Source organism: Trichosurus vulpecula, chromosome 2, assembly GCF_011100635.1.
Source record: "Trichosurus vulpecula isolate mTriVul1 chromosome 2, mTriVul1.pri, whole genome shotgun sequence".
Taxonomy (NCBI): domain Eukaryota; kingdom Metazoa; phylum Chordata; class Mammalia; order Diprotodontia; family Phalangeridae; genus Trichosurus; species Trichosurus vulpecula.
Window position 1 is genome coordinate 42,822,324 of NC_050574.1, and position 21,792 is coordinate 42,844,115.

At 44.6% G+C, this 21,792-nt stretch overlaps 2 protein-coding genes across 2 annotated transcripts; both read left to right on the forward strand.

Annotated features, from left to right (window-relative positions):
* The first annotated feature begins 956 nt into the window (after positions 1–956).
* C2H19orf84 (chromosome 2 C19orf84 homolog) lies at positions 957–2,412 on the forward strand. The gene is made up of 2 exons (XM_036743402.1): positions 957–991; positions 1,578–2,412. The coding sequence occupies exons 1-2, from the start codon at positions 957–959 to the stop codon at positions 2,410–2,412; spliced, it is 870 nt and encodes a 289-aa protein (XP_036599297.1).
* Positions 2,413–4,274: 1,862 nt separating this feature from the next.
* LIM2 (lens intrinsic membrane protein 2) lies at positions 4,275–11,354 on the forward strand. Its single transcript, XM_036742614.1, has 4 exons — positions 4,275–4,449; positions 10,330–10,479; positions 11,030–11,164; positions 11,293–11,354. The coding sequence occupies exons 1-4, from the start codon at positions 4,275–4,277 to the stop codon at positions 11,352–11,354; spliced, it is 522 nt and encodes a 173-aa protein (XP_036598509.1).
* Positions 11,355–21,792: the final 10,438 nt, after the last annotated feature.

Here is a 21,792-nt window from a genome sequence, read left to right on the forward strand (position 1 = left end):
GCACAAACTCAGGCATCACTTCCTCTGGGAAGGCTTCCCAGATCCACCTGGGTGTTAACTTCTTCATCCTTTGTCAAATTATCTTCCATTGATTTATGTTACTTGAATCCCTTGAGAGACGTGAAGATCCCTGTGGACGGGGACTTTGTATACTCAATACCTCAACATGGTGTCTTACACGTGAGACACAGCCTCGACAAATGTCATTGAATTGATCTTCTGTTTGGCATTTATGCCCCCTCCTGGCTTCATTAATACAAGCTACTCTGCTCAAATTCTGGAGTGCGGTCAAACTGGACTCCTCGCTGTGCTTTGGCCCCGAAATTCTGTCTCCCTTCTTCTTCCATGACTTAGTATGGGCTGTCCCGCATGCCTGGCCTACTCTCCTTCCTCACTTTCACCTTACAGAAGCCCCACCTTCCTTCACAGTTCAGATCACGGGCCATTTCCTACGTTTGGCCTTTGCTGATGTGCTCCCCACCCCAACTCCATTACCTTGTATGTGTTTTCAGGGCAGCCAGTAAGCATTTATCAAACTCCCACTATGAGCTAAACTCCAACTGGCTAAAGTCTGCAGATCCATAGGAAGACAAAAACAGAGTCCCTGCGCTCTGATTGCTTCTAGTCCACTGCTTGTACTGACATGTGGACGTGTGTCCCTCCTCAGAATGGAAGCTTTTTGAGGGGAGCCTTCATATACGACTTTGCCTGTCCGTCCTATTACAAAAGGCACTTAAGAACATTTGTTGATGATCGATTCATGCCTGCGTCCCTCAGTGAGGCGGACTGAGGATCTGGGAGGCGGGGTGGGGGGAACTAAATCTTCCACAGGCCCCACCCCTGCCCCTGCTTCGCGTCAGGAACACAACCGACCCGCGGAGGGATTCAATTCTAGCCCTTTCTTCAGTGGGGGGCTGGAGGTGGAGACCAGCTGGGGAAGAGACCTGTTTTATGAGATGGATCAGTGGCGGGAGAGAGCAGAATCCGGAGGGTAAGCCCGAGAAAAACAAAGACCTGGAGACTGACAGAGTCAGAGATGAGGGCCAGAGATCCTACTGATAGAGACAAAGAGGGGCTCTGAGAGTCAGGCTCGTAGGGGGCAGGGGTGTGGTATATAGCACTGAGACCTGGGTTGGGGTGCTGGGACCTGGGTTCTAGTTCTCCTCTGCCCTCAACTCCCTCAGGGACCTTAACTCAGAGAATCAACGCACAGTTATTAAGCACCTACTGTGTGCCGGCCACCGACCCAGATGCTGGGGATCCTAATACTGGGGATCCCTACAGACAAGAGGTTGGTCAGTTCCTTGTCTCTGGACCTCAGTTTGCCCATTTGTAAAATGAAGGTAGGGAGAAGGCTGCAGGTTAAATTCAGTGCTGTCTAAAGCCCCTCCCAGCCCTGACATTCCCTGTTCTAAGGCCCCTCCCAGCTCTGACCTAGAAACCTGATCTAGAGATAGGAGACTCAGATAATAACAGGGTGAATGGGCCTAGCTGGGGAAGCACCCAGAAGGGGTCCATAATGACTTGTTCCTCTTCCTTATGGTGATAGTTTGACCTCAGGCCATCTCTTATTGCAGGAGTGGCCTCTCTGAGCCCCAGAAGTCACCAGGTTCCATCCCTGTACCCCAGACCCTGGCCCTGAGTCAGGCAGGGCCTGGGCCAGCGATGGCACAAGGATCTGTGTTGCCTCAGCTCCCTGAGGGCCTGGCTGCTCTCACCATCCCCATCAGACTGGATGCCCTCTCCTACCTTCTCCACAGTGCCCTGGTTGGGGCTTACAGCCTCAGGCCCAGCCCAGCCCTTTGTCCTTGCCACCCTAACCCTTGCTGTGCCCGGCCACCATCCTCGGATCAGCCAGTGGCCCAGGATCCACCCAAACAGCAGTGGGACAGAAGCCAGAGCCAGAGGGAAGCTCTTTGGCCAGGAGAGGTGGGGTCCCCAGGTGGCAGAGTGCTGGGAGCCCCTACAGGCATCACCAAGCAGAGCCGGAGGATGCGCCCTTCACCCATGCGACCTCCTACCAAGGACCAGGGGAGTGAGTACCAGCGCCGAAGAACCCCTGCTTCTCTGCCAAAGCCCAAGGAGGAGCGAGATAGCAAGTACCACCAGCAAAAAGCTGTTGCCGCCTCTGCCACACCACCCCCAGAGGAGTGGGAGAGAGAATATCATCAATGCAAGCCCCCTGCCCCTCCACCACAGTCTAAGGAGGACTGTGAGGGCAGGTACCACCATCAAAGGGCCCCTGCTCCTGCCAGCACCCCACCTGCTGAGGACTGGGAGAGTGAGTACCAGGGAGCCCAGAGTCCCACCACGCCAGGCCCCCAAGATGCCACCTTCGTCTGCTCTGAGAACGTGCTCCTGGACCCTGGGAATAAGGAGAGCAGCCCAGATGCTCAGGCCCCCCTACCCTAAGGGGACACCTCCTCTCCATTATCTGGAGTACCTTCCTAGCTTTGTAGGTGGGCTATGAAAGGTGGAGTTGCTCTCCTCCAGAAACCCAGCTCTAAAGCAGACCTAGACATCCCCAGTCCTAAATCCATTCCCTTCTCTGATCACACTCCCACCCACACAGCCACAACCCAATTCCTACCTGCATTCTGTTTCCCACACCCACTCCCATCCCTGACTCTGACCCTGGCTAGAGGTCCCCAGCCCACCCCCACCCCCAAAGAATGGGTCTCCCTCCCCATTTGTCCAGCAGGTCTGAGCATCTGGTGGTCCCTTCTTTGCCCCATCTCTCCTCACAATTTATGCTTAATGGGGACCTGACTTTAGGCACTCTAATCCCTATCCTGGCCCCCAATAAAGGACCTAGACATTTTAATCCCCGCCACTGACCCCATCAGGGATCCTTGTACCCTAATCCCTTAGTTCTTGGCCTTGAAGAATCCAAGCATCCTGGTCTTCCATTCCATTAATAAAAAGGTTCTGCTCAGTCATTTTTGTGTCCTGGGTATCTGAGTCTTGGCAGCAGAGGCTTAACCAAGAAAGGAGAATATTCTGGAGCTGGGAGGGGCCAGGTAACTATGGGGGTCACAGATCAGCTGAGGGAGATCAAAGGAAGGCAGGGGGAGGCCCTGAGGAGCTGGGGGTGGGGGCCTACCCTTCCCCCCAAATCACTTGTCTCAGCAACTCCCTTTTAGGGCCTGCTTCGCCAACTCAGCAACTATAGGGACTAGAAACTACTGGTGCCTGGGCCTATTGTCCCGATGGGTTAAGGGATTTGGAGGCACCCAGGGGAGGGCATTCAGGAAGGGCTGGGGCTGGGCTGGGACTCAGTCTGCACCAGGGGGACGTGATCATCGGAGGGTTCGGCACCATCTCTGCGACCAAGGTATGGAGCCAGGCATCAGCTCCTATACTGGGAGACATAGATAACTAAGAACCCCATCCCAAACCCCATTGAGGGCCCAAGGATCGTGAATTCCCAGTATTTCCAGCTCCTGCTCCTTCAGGGACTCATATCCCCAATCCCACCACCTTGGGGACCCGAGCATCTAGTCTGTCCAGCTCCCTTGGGGGCTGCCAAGATAACCTATTCTGCTGACACTACAACCCTAGGCACTCAGAGATCTGCACCCCTTGAGCCCCAACCACCTAAAGGATGCAGGTATCCAACACACCCCCCCCTTGGAGATCTTTGGACCCCCAGAGACACCAAGGTATCTAGCTCAGTCCCCCCAGGGGACCTAGAACCCAGCCCATTCTCCCTCAGAAACCAACCTCTGCCCCTGCCCTGTCCCTTCCCCTGGGGAACCAAACACATGGTTCTATCACTCCCACCCCCTCAAGGATTTAGATAATTAGGCCCTCTCCAGGATACCTTCATACCTTCTAGGACACTCAGGTGGCCAACCATGCCTCCTCCCAGTCCAGAACATTCAAGTTTTGGTGAACCAGGTGCTTTCCTGTCCCTTCCATTCTCACCTCTCTAAAGGACCCAGACGTCTCACACCTTTGCCACTAAACTGTTAGAGACACAGAGTCCATCCCCAGACCCCAGCCCCTCTCAAAATCAGGTCTACAAAGACCCTGGCATTCTTGGGACATAAAATCCCCAGCTCCCGCCTTCTAAACAGCCCTCAAAGCCCCAGGCATGCAACCTCTGCCCTTTGGATGATCCGGGCATCTTGTGCTTTTAAGATCCAGGGCCCTTAGGTCCCCAGTACTTCCAAGGCTGAGAGTCTAGTCCCACAGCCAAGCACCTGATCTCTGTAGCTAGCTCACCTCTCTTCTTCCTCTTCCCCTTGCTCTACCCCTTCTCATAGGACACCATGTACAGCTTTATGGGCGGGGGCCTCTTCTGTGCCTGGGTGGGGAACATCCTCCTGGTGGTTGCCACGGCTACAGACCATTGGATGCAGTACCGGCTGTCTGGGGCCTTTGCTCACCAGGGGCTGTGGCGTTACTGCCTCAGCAACAAATGTTATCTGCAGACTGAGAGTATCGGTAAGTGGGCTGGGATTGGTGAGGTGGGGGTGACCACCTCTGGGGCCCCGGGCAGAAGGCTGCTGGCGCACTGGGCATTTGGCCCTAATTGGATAGAGCAGGCCAGAGAAGAGAAGAGCAGGTGGACAGGCACAGAGTCGGGAGATTCAGTGATTTGCAGATTGTTAGAGCTGGGGGGCTCTTAGAGAATCTCAAAGCTAGGAGAAATCCTGGAGCAGAATGTCAAAGCTGGGAATACCCTTAAAAAAGAAAATGTCAGCAATGAGGGGAACCTTAGAACAGGGAATGCCAGAACTGGAAGGACCTTAGAACAGGGGATGTCAGAGCTGGGAAGGTCTTTAGAGCAGGGAATGTCAGAGCTGGGAGGGGCCTTAGAACAGACAATGAAGCCTAGACTGAGACAAGCCTCAGAGATGGTCAGTCCAGTCTTTTCACCTGAAGCGATGGTTTAGCAAACAGAACGGGAGCCTGGAGCCAAGAAAGCTGAGTCTTGGCTCAGACGTTCACTGATTTCACAACCTCACGAAAGCACTTTATTCCTTTGGGCCTCAGTTTCCTTCTCTGTAAAACCGCTCCTACCCCCACCACCTTGTGAGGCAAAAGCTCTGTAAACCTTCTTGTCCCTCCCAACACCCTTGCATAGGGTAGAGCCTCCCCTAGCTGCCACCCAGCCCTCCTCAGACACAGGTCTGACTGTGCCCCGCTGCTCCCCTGCTCACAGAGTTGCTCTGCTTCCTGTTGTCTAGAGAAGGGAGAGCGAATTCCTGCATTTGCCACTTAAAACCCTCTGCAACCTGCAGCCACCCCACCTCTCCCAGGTAATTTCGCATTATTCCACTCCTCACATGCTTGCCATTCCAGCCAACCTGCAGCGCTGGCTCTCTCCATCCAGGACATCCCATCCCTCATCCCTGCAGACTAGCACAAGCCACCCCCAATGCCCTGACCACGCATCCTCCTTATCTGGAGGCTCCTCATGCAGCCCTTCCTGATTCTCCCCATATCCCCCTCCCCTCAACCTTAGGCTATAGTGGTGCAGTGGGAAGAGCACCAGGCCTACAGTCAGGAAGACCTAGCTCAAATCTGGACACGAACACTTCCTAGCTGTGTGACCCTGGGCAAGTGACTTAACTTCTGTCTGCCTCAGTTTCCTCATCTGTAAAATGGAGATAATAATAGTGACCTACAGTGTTGCAGTGATATAACATTTGTAAAGCATTTAGTATAGTACCGGGCACATAGTAAGTAGGTGCTTAATAAATTCTTGTTTCCCTCCTCTTCCCTCCTTTCCTTCCTTCTTAGTATTAAGAGAAATGTGAAAGGCTTCTTTAAAAATGCGAGACCTTCTTTCCTTCCTTCTTTCCTTTCTTCCTTCTCTTTCTCTCTCCCTTCCCCTTCCTTCCTTCCGTCCTTCCGTCCTTCCTCCCTTCATCCTTCCTTTCTTCCTTCTTCCCTTCTTCCTTCTTTCCAGCCTTCCTTCCTTCCTTCCTTTCTCCCTTCCTTCCTTCCTTCCTTCCTTCCTTCCTTCCTTCCTTCCTTCCTTCCTTCTTTCCTTCCTTCCTTCCTTCCTTCCTTCCTTCCTTCCTCCCTTCTTCCTTCTTTCCAGCCTTCCTTCCTTCCTTTCTCCCTTCCTCCCTTCTTCCTTCTTTCCAGCATTCCTTCCATCTTTCCTTCCTTCCTTTCTTCCTTCTTTTTTTCTTTCTTTCTTCCCAACAAGTTAAATCCATCCTCAAATTTTCCTGAAGCATTTGGCATATATCTCTGCCCATACATCTACCACCATCACAATCTCCTTCGAGGCCTGCTTATCCATGTACATTAAATTAATGAGTATTCCTGGAATTGATTGAGAGATGGAGGTGCAGATAAAAGCCAGGATGAAGAAATAAAGAATGAGAAACATATATAGGAAGAGTAAGAGTCAAGGAGAAATAGAAATGGGGGTAGAATGGTAACAAAAAGGAAAAGATAGAGATAGCAACATAAACTAGAACATCAAGGTAGAGATAGAGAAACAAAGAGATATAGAAACAGACAGAAGGGAGGCAGGATGGGGAGATAGAGAGACAGACAGATACTCAGAGAAACAGAGACAGAGAGATAGGGAGGCAGAAATAACCAAAACAGTTTGTAGATACAAACAGAGAAATCAAGCAATGGGGAGACACACACACACACACACACACACACACACAGACATAGAGAGACAGAGAGACAGACAGAGACACAAAGACACACAGAGACAATGAGAAACAGAGAGGTAGAGACAGAGAGAAAGAAAGAGAGAGAGAGATAGGGAAACACAGAGAGACAGACACAGAGACAGAAAAAGAGAGGGAAGAAAGTGGGAAAGAGAGAAGGAGAGGGAGAGAGAAGAAGAAGAAGAAGAAGAAGAAGAAGAAGAAGGAGGAGGAGGAGGAGGAGGAGGAGGAGGAGGAGGAGGAGGAGGAGGAGGAGGAGGAGGAGGAGGAGGAGGAGGAGGAGAAGGAGGAGGAGGAGGAGGAGAAGGAGAAGGAGAAGAAGAAAGGAGGAAAGGAGGGAGAGAGAGAGAATGGGAGGTGGGAGGGTGAGGAAGGAGAGGAAGGAGGGAAAAGAGAGGAAGAGACAGAGATAGATAAAGACAGAGATGGGGAGGGCAGGAAAAAAAAACCCTGGGGAAACTGAGATGGAGACAGAGAAAAAGATAGAAAATGAACAGAGAGAAACAGAGAGAGCTAGAAACAGAAATCAGTCCTATCAATCCAGGTGAAACAGTTCACAAGACAGGAAGGCAATAAATGCAGAGGACACTCAGGGTACATTGGAGGGACCAGGTCAAGGTGTGGCACATTAAGCTCCTACTCTGTGCCGGGCACTGTGCTCAATACAGGGGGTGCAAAGAAAGGCAAGAATCAGTCCCTGCTCTTGAGCTCACCAAATCTCATGAGGGAGACACGCACCAACAATAAGGTGCCAACAGGCCATCAACAGGTCAATTGAAGGTGATCTCACAGAAGAAGCTCTAGTGTTAGTGTGAAGGGAGATGGGAAAGGCTTCTTGCAGAAGATGGGATGTCAGCTGAGACTGGAAGCGAAGCAGAAAACCTGGGAAGTGGTGATGAGGAAGGAGGGTGCAACCTGGAAATAACCTTAGAACACTGGTCTTTACTGCTCAAAGAAACCTTGGATCACACAGGCCAACTCAAAGGGAGAAGAACCAGACCCCATTCTCCTCCTCTACTTCCAGCTCCATTTGCTTCTCTGTGCCTCAGTTCCCCTACCTGCAACAAGGGATTTGCTCTAAAACTTTGATCCCAAAGGTCCCTCCCTGCTGTGGGGCTCCAGGGTTCTATACCTCTATACCTGAGGCTTAATCATTGTGTGACCCTGGATAATTACTTCACCTGAGACGCTGCAATGTCTCCAAATGGAGAAGAGAAATTACAAGTTTCTGCCCAACTTCACGGGATTTTTGTGGGGGTGCAAGGAGGTCATATTTGCACAAGGCTATGTGTGTTAGGAGAATCAAATGTAATAATTAATGCACATGAGAAGGGCCACATAAATGTCAGCTATTTTCATTCTCATTATTACCAAGAGAATTCTTATCACAGTTGCTTGGTGTTAATGTGATGTTGGATACGGTTGTTGTTTTATTAATGACATCACATTTCTATACATTTTCTAACAGCCCTGTGAGGGAGTTAGAACAAGTATGAGGCAGCTGGGAGGAACAGTAGTCAGGCTCAGAGTCAGGAAGACCTGAATTCAAATCCTGCCTTAGACTCTTGTGTAACAATTGATTTTACTGGTTTCAGTCTCAGTTTGTTCATCTGTAAGATGGAGATAATGCACCATTGTCCCAGGACTTTTGTGAGCATCAAGTGAAATATAAAGTGCTTTGCAAGCTTTAAGTGCTATACAAAAGTAGCTATTATTATTGTCACTTTACAGAAGAAATAGAAGCTTGGGGAAGGGATGGGACCCCTTAAGATCATGGAATCACAGAACTGGAAGAGAGTTCTGGGACTTTCTTTTTCAACCAGTACATGAAAAAGAATCTCTCCCCAAAACATACCCAATAAGGGGTCCTCTGGCTTCTTCTTGACTACCTCTGGGGGTCAGGGCACTCACTACTTGCCAAGGCATCCCATTTCACTTTGGGATAGCTTTCAATGTCAGCAAGTTTCCCCTGACCAGTAAGAACAAAAACAAACAAACAAAAACCCCCAACAACCTGAATCCTTCTCAAACAAACTTTCACTCAGTCAAACCTCTTCTATCTTCCACTGGTGAAGATGACTTCTTGAACCCAAGTGTAAAACTTTACATTTATCCTTCGTTCATTTCATGTGAGGAGATTCAGCCGCATTGGTCTAGTTGGTCAATATCTTTTTGGATGCTGCCTCTGTCACGCTGTGTGATGGTCATCCCTTCCCAGAAAATTTAACACACCATCTTTGCCTTTAATCTGAATTTTTGAGAAAAATATGACGTCACAAGGGCCACACATTCAGTTAGTGTCAGAGCCAGGAATGAGAATAGAGATTAAAAGTCATTTGAGACCTTAGCTTTTCAGAGACTATGAAAGGGGATCAAAAAAAATCTGACCAATCCTGCCAAGCTGGGGAAGCCTCGAGCCCAAGCCCAGCAGTAACCTTGAGGAGTGTTGAGAAGCTCATCACCAAAAGGTTGGCCAGAAGGAGCCACATTCTCCGGGAAAACCAGAAGAGGGAGGGAACACTTTGATCCTGGAGGATCAGGAAGGGTTTCCCCGTAGGCTGTGCTTATGCCAATCTTAGAAGGAAGAGAAGGATTCTGCAGGGCACAAACAAGGGCATGCGGGATGACCAATGGGTTTGCAATGATCTGGAGGAAGCTGAGAAAGCTCTCCCCACCCAATGGAGCCAGAAGTGTGGGAGGGGCATTGGGGGAAAAGGCAGAAAAGGGCAGCCCTGCAGGCTGGCTCTGTAAAGAAGCAGCTGGACCTGGGTTCCTATTATGGCTTAGCCACAGAGCAGCTGCATGACTGACCCTAGACAAATCACATAACCTCTCTGTAAAACTTGGGGCTTTGTGGAAAGAACACAGAATCTAGAGTCGAAAGGACTTTGGTTTGAACTCCAGACCTTCCATTTAATGGCATGAGACCTCAAGCAATTCACATAATCTCTTTAAGACCTCAGTTTCCTCATCTGTTAAATGAGAGGGTTGGGCCTGAAGGCTTCTGAGGTCCATTCCTATGCCTGTTGCTGCTGATGGAAAAACCAAATGGCATTGTGTACAGAGAGTACTTTGTGAACCTTCAGACTCTGTAGGATTTTAACTTTTTATTGTCAATTAAACACTGGGCTGGAGTCAGTGTTTTACCCTGTAGGTAATAGGGAATCACTGGAGGTTTATGAGCAGGGGAGGGAAGATCAGGAGGATTACTTTGACAAATGTGTGGAGAAAGAAGAGAGAGGACAGAGGCCCTGTCAAATGGACCAGAGGCTGAGGGCTGAAGAAAAGCCACTGGATTTAGTAATGAGAAGGTCATTGGTAACCATGAAAAAAGGCAGTTGGAGGAGACTGGTGGGAATGGCAGCAGATTGCTGATGACAGTGAGTTAAAGTTTCTTTTTGAGGTAGGGAAGGAGGGTGGGGAGACCATGTTAGGGGAAGGAGAAAGAGTCTGAGGGCTAAGAGAAGTCATGAATGGGCTGTGGTAGTAAGGAGTCAATGACTTAATGGCCCAATAGGGTATGTTGGGACGTGGGGAATATAGCAAGACAAAAAGTGGGAGATAGAGTTGTGGGAGTGGGGGAGTAGGGTGTCTGGATTCTCCACCCCAGCAAGACCCCAACATGCCATGACTGGAGCCCGAAAACGGAAGAAGTGAGCTGTTGTTAACCCTTCAATAGCATATTGGAATGCGACTCGGGCCTTCATGATCCTGGCTGCCCTCTGCTGCTTTGCGGGTATCGTCATTGGGATCCTGGCCTTTGCCCAGCTGCCCACCTTCCACCGCCTCACACGTCCCTTCTCAGCAGGCATCATGTTCTTTATTTCCAGTAAGTGACCAACCTCCTCCCTCCTCCCCTCTCCCATCTGGCTTTTGCCTGGACTCAGGTCGCCCCCCAACTGGGCCTGGACCCACTCAAATCAATGGGAACCCTAAGAATAACAATGACCCTATGTAAGTCCTTATTCACGTGCCATCCCCATCCTCGGCTCTCACCCCAGTTCATCCCTGGATCTAGAATCAGAGATCCTAGCCCCATCTCCTCATCCTTTATCACTACCCACAAACCCATCACCAATCCCATTGTCATCCCCATTTTTAATCATATTCTCTATCACCAACACCAGCTTCATGGATATAGAGCCAGTGACCCCAGGTCCATGTCCTCATCCTCTATTCCCATCCCTAGTCCCATCTCCATCCTCTATCTTCAACTCCTACCCTATCCCATCTTTACACCCAACTGCACCCCCAAATCTACCCCAGTACCCACTGCCATATTTACCCTCATCCTTCTTCCACACCCCAATTTCTAACACTTCCCATTTGCACCCCATCCCCACCTCCATCCTTCCCTTGGGCCTCTGTCTATGTCCCAGCTCTCTTCGTCCTTCTTGCCATGGCCATCTACACTGGAGTCACTGTCAGCTTTCTGGGCCGGCGCTTTGGTGACTGGCGTTTCTCCTGGTCCTACATTCTGGGTTGGGTGTCTCTGCTCATGACCTTCTTTGCAGGTAATGATGGACCAGGCTGAGAGGGGAGCTATCAGTCAGGGTTTGTGGGAGAGACTGTGGTGAATTGGTGGGGATGAGGAGGGCCTGGATCCTTGGCCTGGCTTTCCTCAGACCCTCTGTCTTTGTAGGAATATTTTACATGTGTGCCTACCGAATGCATGAATGTCGCCGCCTGTCTGGGCCTCGCTGAGTCCTGGCATCCTCCATGAAGCCCTGGATACTCCCTGTCCCTGACCCCAACAATATGCCCCCCACCCTCCCATTCACACTGGGACCTGACATCAATGAAGGCTGAAGGAACAGGAAGTCTGGGTCCCTGAGAGGGTGGGGATAGGGTGGTCTGGATGCTTGAGTCTCTGAGGGGGGTAGAGCTGGGTCTAGCAGAGTCAGGATACCTGGATCTAGGGGAGGGGTGAGAGCTGGGGCTCAGACATCTGAGCCCCACATGGACCAGCCACAGGAGCTGGATACTTGGGCTCCCAAAGAATTTTGGGACAGGAGTCTGAATGTCTGGGAGCTAGATTGAGGCAGGGGGGAGGGAAGAATGGAAAGGATTGTTCTGACCTCTAATAAAACTACTGTGAAGCCCGCCTGTGGTCTCTGAGTCAATATTTGTACCAGCAATTATTGGTGTCACTGAGGGAGTGAGGTTGAGAAGATGAAGCTGCCCCAATCCCTAAGGGAGCTAGTGACTGGGAGTCAGAAAACCTGCATACCCCACAGGGCAGGCATGGGCTTCAGGATGCCTGGGGCTCTGAGAGAGGGGCTGAAGATCAAGATCTCTGTACCTCTGAATGGGGATGGGCTGGACTGAGAAACTGAGATGCTCAGGTCGCTGAAAGGGTGGGGGCTGGGGAACAGAGTTCCATGGCAGTTGAGAGAGGTGTCTGGGGAGGTATGGGGTCATGACCGTCATCAAGGTGGTGCTGAGCCAGGCCATCCAAGATGAGTCTCAACTTGCTCCCCAGCATCCCTGGTATCCTTTTCCTCAAGAGCATGGCCCTCCTGGCCATAATGTGCTTTGTCCCGTACTGGGCTCTCTTCTACCAGCACGAACATGAGTCCTTGGTGTTTGCCAGCCCGTGGATCATATGTGTGAGGAGACAGTGTAAGATTATCAAGAATATCGGTAAGGCCTTCTAGACCTCCATGGTCACCTTCTCCTACTGCCTCTGAAGCTGTTACCTTCAGTCTAGGACTCCTTCCCTTCCCCTTCCCCTCACGTGTAAGTGATTTCTAGTCTTGCACTCTAACTGGTGACGTATGTCTTTCAACTTTCAACATCTCAGCTATGATGGGTGACTCCCAACCTGCCACAGGTGGCATGGGATAGGTGCTAATCTCTGCCCTTCCAAACTGACCCTTTGCCTTTTATATCTGACTTCTGGTTGCCTAATGCCTGTCCAATAACTTCTTGCTAATAATTTACCCAAATGGCCCCTGATTCATGACTTCTGATCACCCCTTAGCACTTACCTCCTCAGGACCTGATGCCTCTGGGACATCCCTCTCTTAGTCATCAACTCCACCTCATGTCCACTTCTTTGCCCAGAGAGGTGGCCAGGTGGGTTGATGAGGATAAGCTAGGGGTTAGAGGATGAGATGTAGGTTAATTGTACTGGGAAAAACTAAAGGTGATTCGTGAGGTGGGTTGATGCTTTATGAGGAATGTTGAGGCAAGCTTCCAACTCAGGTCTTCCTGACTCCAAGACCACCCACTATAATCACTAGCTGAGAGCTTTCACTCTGTCACTAGAGCCTTTTGAGGCCCCTTGTCATCACCAGATTTAAGTCCACATAAAGAAAGATAAAAGAGGGAAGCAAGCATTTATTAAGTACCTACTATGTGCCAGGCACTGTGCTTATTGCTTTCCAGATATAATTTTATTTGATCCTCACAACCTTGAAGGGGAGTGCTATTATGATCCCCCATTTTATAGTCAGAAAACTGAGGCTGAAAGAGGTCAGGTAACTTGTCAGCCCAAAGTCACACAGCCAATGAGTGTTGGGTCAAATCTGAACTCAGCTCTTTCCCACTCTAGGTCCAATGCTCTATCCAGTGCTCAATCCTGGTGGCCAAAGTAATAAGATCAAAGGAAATATTAAAACTAAGTGCTCTGGGGTAAATTTGAGGAAGGAAAGGACATTTCTGGTTGAAGGGAGATGGGGAGATAGGGGGTTGGGGTTACAGAGTGACTATAGGCCTGGACCTTACAGATGGGGGGGAAGACATTTTTGTTGTAGGAGATGGACTATATGGATGCAGCAAGCACAGGAAAACATCAAGGAACAATGGTGAGTCCAGTTAAGATGAGCTTGGAGTGTGTGAAGGAAAAGGGTATGAAATAAGGCAAGGGGGAGCTTGATTGTAAAGCATCTTAAAGACCGGGCTGAGCAGTTAATATTTTATCCTAGAAGTGAGTGGAAGCCACCGAAGGCTTCTGAGCAGAGGAACATAGGATTTTGAGCTAGAAGTGAATTAAGAGATTATCTAGTATCATCAAGTAGCATGCCTGTGGTCACAAAGGTAACAAGTAGCAAAGCTAGAATCTGAACTCAGAACTTCAGACCCCAAACTAAGTGCTCTTTCTTTTATTTTATTTTTAGATAATATTTTATTTTTCCCAATTGCATGTAAAACATTTTTAACATTTTTTATAATTTTGAGTTCCAAATTCTCTCCCTCCCTTCCTTGCCTCCCCATCCCCTCCCTGAGATGAGAAACAATTTAATATAAGTTATACATGTGCAATTATGCAAAAGATATATCCATATTGGTCATGTTTGTGAAAGAAAACACAGACCAAAAATGAAAAAAGTAAGGTGAAAAATAGTATGCTTTGATCTGCATTCAGACTCCATTAGTTCTTTCTCTGGATGTATATGGCATTTTTCATCATGAGTCTGTTGGGATTGTCTTGGAACATTGTTTTGTCGAGAAGAGCTAAGTCAATCATAGTTGATCATCACACAATGTTGCTGTTACTGTATATAATGTTCTCCTGGTTCTGCTCACTTCATTTTACATCAGTTTGTGTAAGTCTTTTCAGTTTTTTCTGAAAGCATCCCATATGTGTGTATGCATATGTATGTATATATAATATATATGCTCATCTTATAGCACAATAGTATTGCATTCCTGCTCATCCTTTCTTACTAAAAAAATAGTATTCCATTATATTCATATACCAAAAGTCCTTCAGTCATTCCCCAATTGATGGGTATCCCCTCAATTTCCAATTCTTTGTCACCATAAGAAAGCTGCTATAAATATTTTTTTTCTATAAATTCATCATTTTCTCTTTTTAAAAAATGTCTTTGGGATACAGACCTAGTAGTGGTATTGCTGAGTCAAAGAGTATACATAGTTTTATAGTTTTGGGGCCTAGTTCCAACTCTCCAGAATAGTTGGATAAGTTCACAACCCCACTAACAGTGTATTAGTGTCCCAACTTTCTCATATCCCTCCAACATTTATCAGTTTCCTTTTCTGTCATGTTAGTCAATGTGATAGAAGTGAGGTACTCAGCATTATTTTAATTTATATTTCTCTAATTATTAGTGATTTGGAGAATTTTTTAATGATTATAGACAGCTTTGATTTCTTCCTCTGAGAACTACCTGTTCATATCCTTTAACCATTTATCAGCTGAAAAATGACTTGTATTCTCGTACATTTGACTCCGTTCTCTTTGTATTTGAGAAATGAGGCCTTTATCAGAGACACTTGCTATGAAAATGTCCCCCCCAGATTTCTGCTTTCCTTCTAATCTTGGCTGCATTGGTTTTGTTTGTGCAAAACCCTTTTTAATTTAATATTGTAAAAGTTACCCATTTTACATCTTGTAATGCTCTCTGTCTCTTGTTTAGTCATAAATTCTTCCCTTACCCATAGATCTGGCAAGTAAACTATTCCATACTCCTCTTATTTGCCCATATTATCACTCTTTATGTCTGAGTCATGTACCAATTTTGACCCTATCTTGGTACAGGGTGTGGCATGTTGATCTATATCTAGTTTCTGTCAAACTGCAGTTTTTTACTACTTTACTCTTTTTTTGTCAAATAGTGAGTTTTTGTCCCCAAAGCTTGGATTTTTCTGTTTATCAAATACTAGATTACTGTGGTCATTGAATACTGCATATTCTGTACCTAATCTATTCCACTGATCCACCACTCTTGTTTCCTGTACTAGATTGTTTTGATGATTACTGCTTTATGATACAATTTGAGAACTGGTACAGCTAGGCCACATTCCTTCATATTTCTAAAATTAATTCCCTTGATATTCTTCACTTTTTGTTCTTCCAGATGAATTTTGTTATTATTTTTTCTAGTTCTATGAAGTAATTTTGGTAGTTTGATTGGCATGGCACTGAATAAGTAAATTCATTTGGGTAGAATTGTCATTTTTATTATATTGGCTCAGCCTACCCATAAGCCATTAATTTTTCCCAGTTGTTTAGATCTGACTCTATTTGTGTGAAAAGTGTTTTGTAGTGGTGTTTACATATTCCCTGGGTTTGTCTTAGGAGGTAGACTCCCAAGTATTTTATATTGCATACTTTTGTTTTAAATGGATTTTTTTTTCTATTTCTTGCCGATGGATTTCATTGGTAGTATAGAGAAATGCTGATAATTTATGTGGATTTATTTTATATCTTGAAACTTTTTTGATTCTCTAGGATTCTCTAAGTATACCATCATATCATCTGCAAACAGTGATAGGTTTATTTTCTCATTGTGCATTCTAATTCCTTCAATTTCTTTCTCTTATTGCTTATAGCTACATCTCTAGTACAATATTAAATAATAGGGGTGATAATGGGCATCCTTGTTTCACCTCTGATCTTATTTGGAAGGCTTCTAGCTTACCCCCATTATATCTAAGCTTGCTAATGATTTTAGATAGATGCTACTTATAATTTTAAGGAAGCTCCATTCCTACGCTCTCTAGTGTTTTTTTTAAAAATAGGAATGTGTGTTGTATTTCTGTCAAAAGCTTTTCATGCAGTTATTGAGATAATCATATTATTTCTGTTGGTTTCGTTATTGATCAAATCAATTATGCTGATCGTTTTCCTAATATTGAACCAACCTTGCATTCCTGGTATAAATCCTATCTGGTCATAGTAAATGATTCTTATGATATATTGCTGCAATCTTCTGGCTAGTATTTTATTTAAAACTTTTGTATCAATATTCATTAGGGAAAGATATTTTTGTGTATAAAACTTGTTCAGAGGACTCATTAGAAACCACACTACTCATACTTCTATTTATCACTTCTTTCTTTGGAGGTTGAGAATATCTTCCTTCATATGCCCTTTGTAGTTAATTCGAGTATTAAAATACTCAGAAGAACTTAGTCATTCATAAATGTTCCTCAAACAATATTGCTGTTACTGTATACAATGTTCTCTTGATTCTGCTCATTTCACCCTTCATTATTTCATGCAAGTCTTTCCATGTTTTCCTAAAACCAATCTGCTCATCATTTCCTATAGCACAGTAGTATTCCATCACCATCATATACAACTTGTTTAGCCATTGCCAAATTAATGGGCATCCCCTCAATTTCCAGTTCTTTGCCACCACAGAGAGAACTACTATAAATATTTTAGAATATATAGGTTCTTTTCCTTTTTCCCCTGATCACCTTGGGAAAGAGAGCTAAAATGGTATTGTTGGTCAAAGAATATACAGTTTTATAACTCTTTGGGCATAATTCCAGCTTGTTCTCCAAAATGGTTGGATCAGTTCACAGTTCCATCAAGAGTGAATTAATGTCCTAATTTTTCCACATCTCCAAAATTTTCATTTTCCCCTTCTACCATTTTAGCCAATCTGGCAGTTGTGAGATATCTCAAAGTTGTTTTAGTTTGCATTTCTCTAATCAATAATGATTGATTATCATTAGCATTTCTTCATATGATTAGATATGGTTTGGTTTCTTCATTGAAAAACTGCTTGTTCATATCCTTTGGCCATTTATCAATTGGGCAATGACTTATATTCTTATAAATTTGGCAAAGTTCTCTATATATTTGATATATGAAACCTTTATCCAAGAAACTACAAATATTCCCCTCCCCTTGCCCAATTTTCTGCTTTCCTTCTAATCTTGGTTACATTGGTTTTATTTGTACAAATCCTTTTTTTAATGTAACAAATTTATTCATTTTACATTTCATAATGCTCTTATTTATTCATAAATTTTTCTCCTATCCATAAGTCTGATAGGTATTATTTTCCATGTTCTTCTAATTTTCTTATGATATCTTCCCTTTTATCTAGGTTATGTATCCATTTTGACCTTATCTTAGACCTTAGTAAACAATGTAAGATGTTGGTCTATGCCCAATTTCTGCCAGACTGCTTTTCAGTTTTCCCAACAACTTTTACAAAATAGTGAATTTTTATCCCAGGAGCTTAAATCTTTACATTTGTTAAACACAATGTTACTATCATCATTTACTACCATGTATTGTCTCCTTTTCCACTTATCCACTTTCCTACTTCCTAGCCAGTACCAGATAGTTTTGATAATTACAGCTTTATAATTTAAGATCTGGTACTGCTAAACTTCCTTCGTTTACATATTTTTTTTCATTAATTCCCTTGATATTCTCAAACATTTGTTCTTCCAAATGAATTTCTCTTTTTTTTCTAGCTCAATGAAATAATTTTGGGGGTGGGGGAGTAATTTAATTGGGGCAGCATTGAATAAGTAGATTAGTTTAGGTAGAATTGTCATTTTTATTTTATTGGCCTGCTCACCCACAAACAATATTTCTCTAAGTATTTAAATCTGACTTTATTTGTATGAAAAGTATTTTCTAAGTATATTCATGTAGTTCCAGGGTTTATCTTGGTAGGCATACTCCCAAGTATTTTATGATGTCTATGGTTATTTTAAATGGAGTATCTCTTACTACCTCTTCTTGCAGGATTTTGTTGATGATATATAGAAATGCTGGTGATTTATATGGGTTTATTTTATATCCTGCTACTTTGATAAAATTATTGTTTCAATTAGCTTTTTAGTTAAATCTCTAGGATTTTCAAAGTATATCGTATCATCTGCAAAAGAATTAGTTGTGTTACTTCATTGGCTGTTCTCATTCCTTCAATTTCCTTTTCTTTTCTTATTGCTAGCATTTCTTTTTTTATTTAACATTTTTAGTTTTCAGCATTGATTTCCAAAAGATTTTGAATTACAAATTTTCTCCCCATTTCTACCCTCCCCCCCACTCCAAGATGGTATATATTCTGATTGCCCCATTCCCCAGTCAGTCCTCCCTTCTGTCACCCCACTCCCCCCATCCCCTTTTCCCTTACTTTCTTGTAGGGCAAGATAGATTTCTATGCCCCATTGCCTGTATATCATATTTCCCAGTTGCATGCAAAAACAACTTTTTTTTTGAACATCTGCTTTTAAAACTTTGAGTTCCAAATTCTCTCCCCTCTTCCCTCCCCACCCACCCTCCCAAAGAAGGTAAGCAATTCAACATAGGTAACACATGTATCATTATGCAAAACCCTTCCAGAATACTCATGTTGTGAAAGACTAACTATATTTTGTTCCCTCCTATCCTGTCCGCCTTTATTCAATTTTCTCCCTTGACCCTGTCCCTTTTCGAAAGTGTTTGCTTTTGATGACCTCCTTCCCCTATCTGTCCTCCCTTCTATTGTCCCCCCTTTTTAAATCCCCTTCCTCCTTCTTTCCTGTGGGGTAAGATACCCAATTGAATGTGTATGTTATTTCCTCAAGTCAAATCCGATGAGAGCAAGATTCACTCATTCCCCCTCACCTATCCCTTCTTCCCTTCCAAAGAACTGCTTTTTCTTGCCACTTTTATGCAAGATAGTTTACCCCATTCTGTCTCTCCCTTTCTCCCTCTCTCAATACATTCCTCTCTCATCCCTTAATTTGATTTTTTTTAGATATCATACCTTCATATTCAACTCACCCTGTGCCATCTGTTTATATATACATGTATATTCCCTTCAGCTACCCTAATACTGAGGTCTTATGAATTACACACATCATCTTTCCATGTGGGAATGTAAACAAAACAGTTCAACTTTAGTAAGTCCCTTATGATTTCTCTTTCTTGTTTACCTTTTCATTCTTCTCTTGATTCTTGTGTTTGAAAGTCAAATTTTCTATTCAGCTCTGGTCTTTTCATTGAGAAAGCTCGAAAATCCTCTATTTTATTGAAAATCCATATTTTGCCTTGGAGCATGACACTCAGTTTTGCTGAGTAGGGGATTCTTGGTTTTAATCCTGGTTCTATTGACCTCAAGAATATTATATTCTAAGCCCTTCAGTCCCTTAATGTAGAAGCTGCTAGATCTTGTATTATCCTGATTGTGTTTCCACAATACTCAAATTGTTTCTTTCTGGCTGCTTGCAGTATTTTCTCCTTGATCTGAGAACTCTGGAATTTGGTGACAATATTCCTAGGAGTTTTCTTTTTGGGATCTTTTTCAGGAGGTGATCAGTCAATTCTTTCAATTTCTATTTTACCCTATGGCTCTAGAGTATCAAGGCAGTTCTCCTTGATAATTTCTTGAAAGATGATATCTAGGCTCTTTTTTTGATTGTGGCTTCCAGGTAGTCCAATAATTTTTAAATTATCTCTCCTGGACCCATTCTCCAGGTCAGTGGTTTTTCCAATGAGATATTTCACATTGTCTTCTATTTTTTTCATTCCTTTGGCTCTGTTTTATAATATCTTGATTTTTCATCAAGTCACTAGCTTCCACTTGCTCCAATCTAATTTTGAAGGTAGTATTTTCTTCAGTGGTCTTTTGGACCTCCTTTTCCATTTGGGTAATTCTGCCTTTCAAGGCATTCTTCTCCTTATTGGCTTTTTGGAGCTCTTTTGCCATTTGAGTTAGTCTATTTTTTTAAGGTGTTATTTTCTTCAGTATTTTTTTGGGTGTCCTTTAGCAAGTCATTGACTTGTTTTTCATAATTTTCTTGCATCCCCCTCATTTCTCTTCCCAATTTTTCCTCTACTTCTCTTGGTTTTCCAAATCCTTTTTGAGCTCTTCCATGGCCTGAGACCAATTCATATTTTTCTTGGAGGCTTTTGACTTTGTTTACTTCTTCTGGCTGTATGTTTTGGCCTTCTTTGTCACCATAAAAAGATTCCAAAATCTTAGTCTGAATCTGAGTCCATTTGCACTGCCTGTTCATGTTCCTAGCCAACTACTTGACCCTTGAGCTTTTCGTTGGGGTATGACTGCTTGTGGAATAGAGAGTACTTTGTCCCAAGCTTGAGGGGCTGTGCTGCTGTTTTCAGAGCTACTTCTACACAGCAAGCTCTGCCACACCAGTGGTCCTTCTCCCCCAAGAACTTTCAACCAGGATTGTGGCCCAGATCCAGGCAGGGCAAATCAGGCTTTGCACTCCCTCTCTAATCTGCCACTTAATTCATCCCACCAGGTGGGCCTGGGGCCAGAAGCAACTGCAGCTGTAGCTCTGGAAGCAGCCTCTGAGCTGCACCACTTCCGCACTCCCGGGTCGGTGGCGGACCGCACACTCCTTTCACAATGTCCCAGCAGCTTTTCCCACTAACCTTCTCGGTTGTCTTTGGTGTTTGTGGGTTGAGAAGTCTGGCAACTGCCACAGCTCAATGATTCAGGGCCCTATGGCTTGTTCTGCCTGGCTCCCAGTCTGGTTCGTCCTGGTGCAGCCCACGCTGGGCTGTGCTCCACTCCCAGCTCCAGGAGAGACCCTTCCCAGGGACCATCCAGGTTGCCCGGGGCTGGAGCTCTGCTTCCCTCTGCTATTTCGTGGGTTCTGCAGCTCTAGAATTTGTTCAGAGCCATTTTTATAGGTGTTTGGAGTGACCTGGAGCCAAGCTGAAGCAAGTCCCTGCTTTCCAGCCACCATTTTGGCTCCACCCCCGTTGCTAGCATTTCTAATGCAATATTGAATAATATTGGTGATAATGGGCTGTATTGTTTCACCTGATCTTATTGAGAACACCTCTAGCTTATCCCCATTACAACTAATGCTTGTTGATGGTTTTAGGTAGATGCTTCCTATTGTCTTAAGGAAAAATCCATTTATTCCTATCCCTTGAAGTTTTTAATAGCAATGACTGTTGTATTTTGTCAAAAGCTTTTTCTTCATGTATTGAGATAATCTTATGATTTCTGTTACTTTTGTTACTGATATAATCAATTATGTTAATAGTTTTCCTTATATTACACCATTCCTGAGCTCCTGGGATAAATACCACTTGGTCACAATGTATAATCTTTGTGATATGTTGTTATAGTCCCTTGACTAGTATTTTATTCAGGACTTTTGCATACATATTCCCTGATGAAATTGGTCTAAAATACTCTTTTTCTGTTTTAGGTGTCAGCACCATATTTGTTTCATAAAAATTGTTTTGTAGGACTCTTTTGTCTATTATTCCAAATAATTTATTTAATATATTGGAAGTAGTTGATCATTAAATGGTTGGTGAAGTTCACTTGTAAATTCATCTGGTCCTGATGCTTTTTTCTTGGAAGTTCACTTATGATCTATTCAATTTCTTTTTCTAAAATAGGTTTATTTATATAGTCTCTCTCCTTTTATGTTAATTTAGATGGTTTATATT